Raw genomic sequence first — 12,775 nt, forward strand, 5'->3', positions numbered from 1 at the left:
CATATTTCCGGGGTCTCTTTTGAGGATGGAAATTGATTTTAGAAGAAAATGTATTTCATGTATGCAAGTTGCATTAACCTGTAAGTGCTTGAGTACATGATTATGCACTTTCTCCTAATGGCTCATTTTTAGGTAGCACTATTAGTGTAGGTAGAATAGACTAACTGCTGACTACATACATTTTAACATTTTTGTAACACCCTTCTCCAAAGCACTTGCGTTCTCTGCCTCACCGGGTAATCAGGTTTGCATTGGAAGGTCCTTAGTAGAACAGCAGTGCTTTGTTCAACCTGCAAGTTCATTCTTTAGCAATGCATCATCCATATATTGCAGAGATTCTGCTCAGCTCTTGCTGTTCAGATGTGGAACCTGCCCTGTGCAAAAAGGTGCTTGCACCAGAAGTGGCTCTTCTGTCTGGATATGGGACTTACTGTCTCTAACGGTGCTATGATCACATAAAAAGTCCCAGGAAGGGTTTCCACTTCAACAAGAATTCCCATTTTTTACACCTGCCCTTGCCTTTGGTTCTTCAACAGAACTCGCATGTGCAGATCTTTGCATGTATGAAGGCTGTCACTGACTTCAGTGATCCCTTTCTGGGGTGAGGATTATGACCGTGGCTGATTACCAGGTTTTGATGCTGGCAGGGCCAGTTACATTCACACACACTGAGTTACTGCAGGATCGCTGATACTACTGGTGTTGTTTCTAATTTACTCTATTATAGAACAGGAGCAGAATCAGTCATTTGTTCTGCTCAGCGCTCAGCATGCACTGTGCTTTCTGTGTTTATCTGCTGAGTTTTGACTGGGGTCTGGGATGATTTTGTTTGGGGTGGTAGCAATCCCTGCCCTGGCACTTAGCAGTCTGTGGTGCCATTCTTACTTTGCAGAAAGCAATGTCACAGCTGCTGAGGCACCCCTTGCATAGCAAAGTCTGCTTAGGAGAACCAAAGCTGATGAAGAGTTACCCTCAGGAGACCATTTCAAAAACAGATGGGCTGATCAGACGGAAAAATAAGACTAGGATAGAAGAGAGAAGAACTAAGAAAAGAATATAGTAGAGGGGACACAGCTGAAGCATTTAAGCTTTTTGGTTTATTTTTCCAGTACTCAAGCATTTTCCTTATTATACTTCATATTAGTTTGTGTCCCTGTTCCTGCTTTCCTCCAATTCTTTGTTCTTTTCTCCTTCCATTTTATCCTTCTTTTTGTTACTGCATTTTATTTATTTTTTCTTTTCTTTTTTCCTTGAGGATGGTACTTTTTTACACCTTCCTCATCCTCAGTTTGAACTCCTGGAGCACAGTCTTTCAGTGTTTGCTTCCATCTCATTTGTGTCAGTGCTAAAACCGTGGCTGCCTTACATGGAGCAGAATTGGCTTCTTGTCCATCTACTTTACCAGTGTCTAAAATTTATTGCCATCTTTTGGGGAGGAAAATCTGATTTTCTTCGCTGGAGGAGGCATATGTAATCCAAATGAGCTGCTGAGATAGGAGAAGGCATGGCACAGTGAAATGTCTAGTGGTCTGTAAGAGGCAGTAACTTCATGCTTGGCTTGGACTGTCTATGGTTTGAATTGATGTTACATTGACTTTGGTGAGGGGACAGAGCCAGACGTAAAGGGCAGAAATGTTCAACTATGCAGTGGGCAGCAGTGCCCTGAGACATATAGTCAGGGCATAGTCAGGGCAAGGGTGTGGGTGGACAAACAAGCTCCTAGTCAGTGGTAAGTACAATGATCAGTTCTTTCCCAAGAACTTCTTTTAGAGGGTCTGAAAAATGTTCTTTCTTTTTGGCAAGGAGGGAAAAAAAATGGGGATTACTAATAACTCTTTATCATATTGTGTAAAATCTCAAGTAGATCCAATTTTTTAGATCTTTTTTATATTAGCTATAATGAAGAATCATCTCAAAGTCAAAAGGTATTCAGCAGATAATCAGTCATAGCTGGCAGTGCAGGAGATGCATATCGATGATCTTCCTTTGTATACAGCAGACAGCATGACACCAGACACATCTAAGCAAAGGCTTGCTGTTGTGTTCTGAATTCATATCCTTGGGATATTTACTCCAACATGCAACTGTTTATTGGCTGTTATCCCTGTAGTATGTGATGAGCATACACATGAAGAAACTTCCGTGTATGACTCAGATAAGAAAATGCTTGATAAAATGGATTATAATGTACTTGCAACAACTTGCAAGGTTGAATATTTCAGAAATAAAGTAAGAATATCAAGTTTAGGACCATGCAAAATTATCAAGGCATATTCACATAATATTTGTGACTTAAGTAATCTCATAACTTTAGGTTTTAAATGATATTTTTTCAGTGGTTAAGTTTTTACACTGAAAATAATTTATTTAGTTACCACAATAAAAACATATTAACAAGTGGCTCATGTGTGGCTCAGAAATGTGAGGTTTTAAAGAGATTAAATAATCTTTTTGGAGATGGGCTAGTTGAAGGATGACTCTTTACAGAAATGATAAAGGAACAGGTGTGTGGTGGAAAAGCAGGTTGACATGAGTGCACGTGTTGAGGAAACAAAGTGGAAGACTCGAACAGTAGGGTATGGAGTCTCTTGACTCTTGATTTGGGTATGGAGATGGGAGGTGGGAGACTGTGACTTCTTTCTCTGACAGGACAGTGTGGGTCCATTGCTCACTGCGGGATGCGGGAGTGAAGCATCCTACACTAAGGATGAGGAGCACAGCATTGCTGGAACTGCTTGCCAAGTAAACAGACTTGGATATACAGCTGCTTTGTCCCTTTCCAGGCTTTGCCTCTCAGCAGATGTGTGCTCATGCGCATTTGTACATAGGTTTGAGAAAGCAAGAAATAATTACCCTTGTAAATAACCTTCTGCTTCAAATGTTTCAAGCTAAAAGTCTGAAGACAGTTTCATAAGCCAATATGCATGTGCAACATCAGTGGAATCGGCTGTCTCTTGAGTTAAGACTAAACAGTGCATGATTTACTACTTTCACTGACAGAGGAGTATTTTGATCAAAGATATTAGAGCAATTCTCTAGTCTTGTAAAAAGTGAGAGAAGTTATCGCACATGGTACACCATTGATTTGGCTTCAGCCACATTTTCTTGTTGTATTAGTATATACAACATATATATTAACATTTAATAAACATCTTATATATGTTTATTAAACATTTCAGCAAATTCAATTTTCCTTCTTATTTAACAATATTCTTTTTTGCCCCCTTTTTCTTTCACCTTTTTATTCCATTAATTGCCTGTAGGGTAAGCAATGTTACAGGGCGTTATGGGCAAATGTTAATGGATCAGAAAAAGTAGGAATCCTCCTGTAGTGGGTTCACTTTGATGGATGAGATGTCAGCTCAAGAATCACTGGTTTTTGTGGACAAAATATTAACTTGCCAATAGGTTTTCCTGGTTTCTTGGTGTGCTTCTATGAACAATGGAAAATTATACTTAGTGTAAGTGCACTGGTTTTGCTTTGGGGACAGAGTAGTGCAATCATGCAACAGCATGCTGAACAAATGTTAATTAAGAAGGGTTTTATCTAATTTGAAGCTAATTAATTCACTAGATAGCATCTTTATGAAATTGAGGAATAATCTGAAATAGGATCAGAGCTTGTACTGTGAACATTAAGTAGTTAATGAGTCTGTTCATGTGTCTGTAAAATCCTTTCCTTATTCCCAAATTTTTGAGGTAATTTTTTTCCCCGTTCAGAATTCTCCTTCAAAGAATTTACCGTGCAGATTTAGCCCACTTTAAATACAATGGGAAAGCATTCGGCATTTAATAAGCTCACTTTCCCTCATATCTAAATTGGTCTGCATTTTCTGAATGTGACAAAGGAAGGTGAAATGAGAAAAGCAACCCTGGCAAGACATTTTGTAACTTTATGAGAGAGGCCAACAGGGAGGAAAAGGGAGTCAGCAGAGGACTGTTTTGCTCCTGTATGGATGAACTGCCCACCCTATACAACTAAAGGTGTCTCCCCTTACCCTTCTGATACTTTCAGGAAAGGATGCAGAAAATCGCTTTTCTGGCGGTGAATTGTCAGAGGAAGTCTACACCTGCCTACCCTGCAGGGAAGGATGTTCTTACTGTACAGATGATACTCCCTGCTATGCACAGGAGGACAAGTATTTACGGCTGGCTATCATCTCATTCCAAACGCTCTGTATGCTGCTGGACTTCATAAGCATGCTGGTAGTCTACCATTTTCGCAAGGCAAAGGTAAGCGGACGTGTTTTACTTTGATATTCCTGCCCACTGTGTGGTACAGACTCATTTATGTTAGGTGTATAGCTTCTCATTTTGACAGTCGAGTACTCGGGTAAGGAGCTCAACTCAAGGAGAGGATGGGATTTCCAAACCAGAATGCTTTGCTTTAGGTGTGGACGTACCTAAATTGTTTATGTAGTTTTTGAAAAAAAACACTGAGCAGTTTGTGTCTCCCAATGAAATCTGCTTACATTTATAGATGGTCAGCAAAAATCAAGGAAACCTATTATGTTAGAAGTAATTTTGGAAAATCTGGCCAATTATGCAGGTATCTAAGGAGGCATGTGGGTATTTATAGTCTCGGAATCTTGAAGGTTTGTTTTACCACTGCTGGGAAAGATGTTTAGCTTCAATATATTTACGAGACTAGCTGGAAAATAATTATATCAAAGAAAAATCGTTCCAAATAATTCTAGTTCCTAGAGAGTTTAAACTTGATTCTATGGTTAAAGATTTTTTTTCTCTAGGTATGAATATATTAAGGAGTGTCTGTAAATTGCTGATGCAAACTACGGATATGTTTTATGTACTAACCTAATGAACTTTCTGCTTTTACCTCACTCAAAATCTTTTAACATGTAAGGACTTGTGGAATCTCACTGTTGCCTCAGTAAACACAGGATATTCTCTGAAACTTCCAATTTACTAAAAAAAATGAATTGAAGCTGGCACATATTCACTACTTATATTTGGGAGACGTAGGTGTGCACACAGTATGCTACATTGTTGAAATTAATAGCTTCATCCACTTTCCATAACTAGATAAGCATTTCCATTTTGGTTTTTGGAACACTTGATCCCACAGTCTTCCTAATCCTACAGTGTCTGTGTTACAAATGCATGGCTCATTTTGAAAGACTTTAATATCCTGGCAGGAAATCACAGAACGAGCAGAACATTCTTTTTTTTTTCTCTTCTGTTTCTGACAGAGTATTTGTATTTAATGATATTGCATAAAATGATTCAAATTACAGACTTAATTGTATTTATGAAGTTTTTCATTATGGAAGAAGTCTGTTGTAGGCATCTGTTTAGTTGCTTAACAGTAACTTAGCAGAAGAACTTTATTCCAATTTTGTGAGGTTTTAGTCCGCATGGTAATGTTACTCGCTTTTAAAGTCATAGACAACATCATGAAAGAAGCATTCCTTGTGAGTAAAAACTTTACTCTCTAGACCTACAAAGTGAACAGAGTAGATTATCTCATATGCAGCTGTTGCAAGTTTGGCTTGATTGTTTTTTTCCACACTAAAATACCGATTGTTTTATAAAAAATTTCTATATTTTCTCATAAATAGTTTGAGATCAGAGGTGTGTAAAATTGCATACACTCTTGCACTTGCACACTTACATATGTTCTGATATACGTATCCACTACAGTAAAAAAAAATAGATCTTTATTAAACATACTACAGAAATCTCGTATTTCACAAAACCTGCTAGTAATGAAAGGTGCATTTTTACTTTTGTGATGATTAGTCATTTCTCCAAAGTAGGCTATGAGTAAAGAACCAGATGGGATCTGAATATTTGATATCTAATCAATACCAAAGAGGCATATACATATCGTTCCTTGTTTCTAAAAAACTTTTCCCTCTTTATGAAAAAGTTTGAGCTCATTTTTTTCCAGATTACCTCTTACCATTAGACATCATGACATCTGAAGGAGTGAGAACCAGACATAAACCAAAACATTCTTTTTTCTGGAAAGAAAAGTAATGCCTTTGGTACATTGCATTTCATTCAGTTGGACAGAGATGTATTCAATTATAATTTTCCTACCTTAGAAGAGAGTTGACTTTGCTCTAAATGTATCTCTCACAAGGAAAAGGTGAGGAAAAATGACAGAAAAGTAATATGGTGATTAACAATCCTTTCCTGTATGATCAATGTTTTCAAGGAGTAGAAACTGATAAATAGATGTTCCATTGCTTTTCATGTCATTCAGCTCAGTTTTTTCTTGGATTCCTTTTATGTTCTTTATCTTGTTGGTACAGCATGATTTTAAAAAGAAAAAGATCTTGTGTGATTACCATGAAATGAGAAGCTGTATGAAGGGCAAACATACTGAGAACAATGAGTATTTACATAAGAAAACTGCTGGTTACATTGGATAATGACAGAAGTTTGGAGTGAAGGAAGAAAACTAGTAACTGACTGTGTACTCTCCACCAAGGGGGGAAAGTAATGAAAATAAAAGAACAGATATTGAAATATATTCAGAATATCTGCATATTGAGAATTTCCAACTGTTAGTGAAACAAACCTCAATTAGGTTAGTATATCTGTCTATGATTAAAGTTACCATGTTAAACTGCTCATTTCTATTGTGCTGGGTGGGTGTCAGAGAAGAGCATTTTTTGGATTCTCTCCCACGTATGACACTACAATATTCAAATAGTTAGAAAAAGTAATTTTTAATATAGCATTTTAACAGGAAGAATTGTACTGCTACCATATCAAGGAACAATCTTCAAAGTCTTTAAAAGAGCAAAAGGTGGGGCTTAAGAATAAAAAATGCTACATTAAGGCCCCAGTGCTGAAAAGAATGAAGAATAGATACGTGGCATTTTGGTACAGTTGTTGATCAGTAAAATGAGCTCAGTAGAATGGAAAGACAAATGGGATCAGGTTACCACTCTGGTAAAAGTGACTGTGCAAAACACTACTTAATGCTTGTAGTTCATGGAGGCTCCTGGTAAATACTAACTTCAAAAAGCTAAGGTCCTGAAAACTTAAGGTCTGCCAACAGAAAGCACCTTGGGAAGAAACACCCCTAGCACCTTGACTGTGATATTGTGAGTATAATAATTCAGACAAAGAATGATAAAGGTCCATAAAGACCCTTTAGATTGTGATGGAAGTGACAACCCTGGTCTCAAAAAAAATCAACATATCACTAAGAGCAGATGCAGATCAGAAGTATTTTAGAGAAGAAGTGTCTCAGCTATTCAGATCATAGTGGTCGCACATATTATGACCAAGCAGTACTTATAATGGAAACTGCTGTGGAAGAGTCACTCGTCGGCTTAGTTTCATCAACAGTGCAGAATATATGCTAGATCCAAGCCAGTTACTAAAAGATCAATCATTGGTAAAAGATCTACTGTTCCACTTCCAAAGAACATAGCAAAGAGAACAGAGATGTTTTCAACAATTACTGCCAAAGTGTTATTGACAGAATGTAACAATACGACTTTCATTTTGACATGATCTTTATTACTGACCTAGGATGTAATAATAATGGTCTACAGGGAAACTTGGTAAATATCAACCAAAGTGGTTCCATGAGTGAAAGATCTTGACAAAATAAATGGTAATAAATAGGCAAAGCCTATAGCAAGCCAGATGACTGGCTTCTAAAAGTCAGGCTTCTCTTTAGGGGAACCTTTAGAAGTCTCTGAAGTTTTCAGTCTCTTCTTTTAGAACTTCTAAAGGTTCCTCTAAAGAGTCCTCTTCTTCAGACTTCTGAAAGAACTCCTCTACAAAACTGCTGAATTATTTACTGTGGAGTAAGCTACTGCTTACATTAGTAACAGTAGAGGAGGAATGGAAAATAGGAAATGTGACGTCTGTGTTTGTAAAGACTTCCTGTCATGGTGACAAGAACTAAAGATCAGTAGGTCCAGCTTACATGCTTGCAAATTCATAGAAATGGTAATAAAAATTAGAACTACTAGGTCCATGGATAAGTGTGGAAAGTGCTTTTGTGAGAATGTGATGCCGTACAAATATATTTATAGCTCTGTGAAGGTGGATTATGAACATGTGGATATGAGAGTACTTATTCCAAGGTCCACCACCAAAAGCTCTTAAAAATTATGATCTCAAGGGGCTAGGTGAGCTACACTTGTTGTAGGTGACCAAGAGATGACAGAGGAAAAGGCAGTGCAGGAAATATGGTATAAAATCATATAAGACGGGGAGATGTTGACATGTGAACAAATATTCATGGTGCCTCTTAAGATATCACTAGATGGTGTTCAAGGGATCTCTCAAGTGGTTAAAAAAAACCAAGTAGGTGTTTTACACAACTTTTAGTTGCTTTATGTCACTCATTGGCAAAGAATATCATAGATCCCAAAGTATAAATCAATTCAAACAGAGTTTAGAAGGAATCATGAAGGATATTTCCATTATTGGCTGTTTAAACTCAGTGGTTTTGATGAAATATCTGGTGCAGGAATTCCATGATTTTTATTGTTGGAAACTGGGAAGATAGACCAGGAAGGATCACTCTCTGGTGTTCTCCGTTAATAATGCAGCACAGGCCATGACCTGAGGTAGACACTAGATTCTGAATCAGAAAGCCATTCTTTTGTTCTCCTGGCAAAGAGTCATTAAGTTAGATTTCATGCCTCTTCTTGAAAGCATTGTAGTTACTCATGTAGACTTGCATGTTCAATAGGTGGCAAAACAAAATTAAACTCATTTGTCTGAGACACAGTTACTCCAAACTATCGCTGGTACCACTGACCAAAATCGTGGCATTGCCAACATGTAAATGAAACTGCAAATTAGTGATTTCAAGCAGTAGTCAGCATTGGCAAACAGCACAAAATGAAACTGCAGAAAGATACTGTGAGAAAGCTCAGATCGATGCTGAGGAATTCATTTGAGGCTTTGTCAAACACAGGTGAAAGTGACTCAGCTGGCCCAAGGTTAGCTCAGCAGCAATGTTATTAAACTGCAAGAGTCATAACTGGAGAAAATCACAGGCAGAAAATGTGGCCCTTTGCCAAGAGAAGGGAGAACTCCAAAATGGTAAGAATTAAAAAAATTAGGAAGAAGGTACAAAAGGAGTAGCAGAAGCTAAACCACTAGTGAAAAGCATTGTAGGGAAAGACAGAAAAAGATGACAGATAAAGCAGATGCCACTGCTATAATGGGAAAAGACAAGGCATTTCAGCAGGAGAGTAAATGGATGAAATGTGCCAAACAAAACAAAAAAGGAAAAAATATTAACAGCTAATACAGAAGGGAAAACAGATGTGCTGATCACTTCAAAGAAATTTTTAACTATTCTAGACAACCCTCATGCCAAGCAGTAGTGAACGCTGAAAACCCTGAGCCTGGCATTAACACAAGCTGCAAGAGGCTGAAAAACTCCTGGGAGATGGAAATGCATGAAATCCTGTCAGAAAAGTTGATGGCACCTGACAGCACCAGTTTGAGGGAGTTGTGCAGTGGAGCCTGGGAAAAAGAGTTTTCCTCAATAGTGGAAACATTGTAGTTTTATTAGACTGCCCTGACAGGGTGATCTTGATCTTGCTGAATACTGCAGCTGGGGAGATGTTGAGGCTTCTCCAGTGTAAGAGAAGTAAAGGGACACTGGATGCAAAACAAGGAACAGGCTCAGCTGAGTCTCTCAGCAATTTGGATGGACTAGATATGTGTCCTAGCAATTGTAGAGGAGTATATGAAGGAATAGGCTCCTCTTAGTTGTTTGGTTTTCAAAAGGCTTTGACAGACTATGAGAGGATCTTGCAGAACAACCTTCAGCCCTACAGTCAGATCTTCACAGCTGCATACAGCGGTGCAAAACATTGTCTAAGTCGAACAACTAAGAAACAAATCAGCTCAAGGTGAACACTAGCAAACATCCTTGTGTGCTGTGGCATTATTATTGATTGGATAATGCAAACATTACTACTAAAAACACATCCAAAAAGTACGAGGCTAAGCTAATAAAATTAGCTGGCTAGGCAATGACAGAAATCACTGATGCTAAAACAAATACTCTCAAAAATGAGAAGATGAACAGTGATTTTGTAAGAAAAAACATCAACAAAATAGAAGAAATCATCTATGTGAGTAGTTTTGTATGAGCCAATGGAGAGATCAAACAGGGAGTACTGATGAAACTGCAGTACTGATTACATGCTATGTAAGGGTAGCAAAGCTATATGGCACCAGAAACAAACAGAATGTTTAAATAAATGTAAATAAAAACCAGATTTTTTTATTTATTTCAAAGTTAGCATAGGATTTCAAGGGCTAAATATCTACCACAGCCTTAGAGAGGAAACAAGCTGTGTTGTAAAAACTTTCTTATAAAAGTACTGGACAGTGGAAGGACATCACCTGCAAAGAACCTAAAGAGTTCATCAGTTATCAGGCTGCCTTTTCAAATTAATCAGAAAGAAGAGCTGAAAGTAACTGACCTTTGCATAGTGGCATACCAACTCAAACATGGAGCTGTCAGGTAGAATACAACTGCTGTGAGGAATTGTAAGTGCTCTTAAGAAATGCTAAGAACCACTACTGGCAAAAAGACCAGAGAATCTGATCTCAGCCGTAGCATGGAAGAGGCTAATTGCTACTTCAGTGATGAAGGAGGGATGAGAATGTGGGTAGGGGAACTGCAGGCATACGCAGGAGGAAACCTTTGGGGGATCTGGTCTTTCCGTCTTCCTAATGTATCTGTGGCCAGCATCTCTGGGTCTACATCCAGCACATCAAGGTAAAACTGACAGCAACCAGCACACTTGGAAAAGGTTGTTTTCAGCTCTGAAAAATAATGGGAAAAGTGCTTAGAGGAGAGTCTTCAAAACAGCAGTTTGGAATGATGTTGCCATATGGCATTAACAGTGATGAAGGACTGTGATAGAGGCCATTGAAATGAAGGGCTTTGCCCCATTTGAGGCCATTTCCAGTCCCAAATATTAGAAATTTATAACTAAATTGCCTTTTATTGTACTTGTCCCCCCCCCCCCCCCCCCCATTTATGAACACTCAAGAACTGTTGGAAATACAGAAATAATACTTTTAATGAGAGGAGAAAAATATATATCTGGAACACTGATCAAGGAAAAAACTCACAATTAACAAGACCACATGGCTAATTATCAACAAGAATAAATAATTTTACCTCTCTTGAGGGAAATGTGGCAAATAACAACAACTGACTTTTTATATGGGTTTTACGCTCTCTTGAATACGGATTTCCAGTATTTGGAGTTCAGGGTAGCTAGATATTCTATGCCACCACTTTCCTATTTTTCCATTTAGTGTAAATACATTTAAGTGTTCTGCTAAATATGATTTCAAAACCGTGAAGATAGTCCCTAAACAATGGAATTTTAAACACTGCGCAAAACTGCACATAGATGGAAAGGCACCATGCAAATTAATGCTGTAGTTCCCCTTTCTAATACTGAGAAATCAAGAATGTCTTTTCTCCCTTACTGCAGCCATGATAGGATGCAGTAATTCAGAGTGACATAATCACAGGCTATTGATGTATGATACATCTTTAAATATTAAAGCATGCTGGCTTTGCAAACATACCTTTTTTGCTAATGTAAACCAGCCAATCCTTTCTTTTTTTTTTTTTTTAACTCTACAGTGGCATCTTGATGGGCTTATGCCTGGATGCCTTTCATCTTTGGTGCACATTCTGCCTTCTTCTCCCTAGACATCAATTTCTGACATTTCAGCTGAAGTGGAAACTTGATAGAGGGAAGAGATCTTGCGCAGATGGAGCAGCTGCCTTTACATGCTGTGCTGGTGGGCATACCTGACAGTTCACTCAGCATACACACTTTCTGTGCGGTGCATTATACACCCTTTCTTCATCATGTCCTACAGTGAGAACCTAGTTTCTTGTGATTTCTTAGGGAAGTTTATTGCAGTCTTGAGGTGTGCAGCTTTTTGGAGATGTTGTTTTTTTACTGGAATTCTCATTTCCTTTATTCATAAACCAGAACCCATAAAATGTCCTTTACCGTTTTTCTGCGTAGTTAAGATATGCCTTTAGGGATGCTCTACTTTTTTAACTCTCACATAAATAATTGCAGGTGCCATATTGAAAAGATAAGAAGTGCAGAGGCTGTTAGCCTGCGGCAGCATTTGGGAACCAGAGATGATGTACTGGCTGCTGGAGTTCCCAGAGACAGCAGATGTTGGTAGGCATGGCTGTGACGGTGGTATTGCCCTGTGTTTGCAGGGTGTTGTGGCATTCACTTCATAAGCCCGAAGGTTTCACATCTCTATATATTTGCATTCTAATACATGGTTTAGAGGAATTAAGTACTTGTGAATAGAAACATAAACCTAGTTCCACTGTAGACACTTTAGGCCTAATGAAAAACTGAATTGTGAAGAAAATAAAGATCTAGATATAAAATATGTTGGTTGATTTCAGTTAGTCTCATTAACAAGAGATAATGATGTATACAGTGTTCACTGGACAGTATACCCCTAATGTACAAGGTAGGTCTTAAAAATGTCTTTTCATCAGTACTCAACAGTAGCTCTAAGGATTCAAAAGCTACAATCTTCTCTATATAGCTTTATATTAAGCTGTTTTGGGTCTGTGTGGAGGGGTTTTGGTAGCAGGGGAGGGAGCTGCAGGGGTAGCTCCTGTGAGAAGCTGCTAGAAGCTTCCCCGGCTCCAAGTCGGACCCTCCTCTAGCCAAGGCCGAGCCCATCAGCAAAAGCGGTAGCACCTCTGGGAGAACAGATTTAAGAAGGGGAACCGGTAGTGAGTGGG

General features: G+C 38.3%; 1 protein-coding gene across 2 annotated transcripts in view; it reads left to right on the plus strand.

Moving 5' to 3' along the window:
• The window catches only part of GPR158 (G protein-coupled receptor 158), a 206,752-nt gene that overhangs the window by 91,866 nt on the left and 102,111 nt on the right, over positions 1-12,775 (plus strand). For both annotated transcript variants that reach the window (XM_069777227.1, XM_069777219.1), the window contains exon 4: positions 4,016-4,233. In XM_069777227.1, the coding sequence (XP_069633328.1) occupies positions 4,016-4,233 (218 nt within the window). The remainder of the gene's footprint in view (positions 1-4,015; positions 4,234-12,775) is intronic.

Source organism: Haliaeetus albicilla, chromosome 2 (genome assembly GCF_947461875.1).
Source record: "Haliaeetus albicilla chromosome 2, bHalAlb1.1, whole genome shotgun sequence".
Taxonomy (NCBI): Eukaryota; Metazoa; Chordata; class Aves; order Accipitriformes; family Accipitridae; genus Haliaeetus; species Haliaeetus albicilla.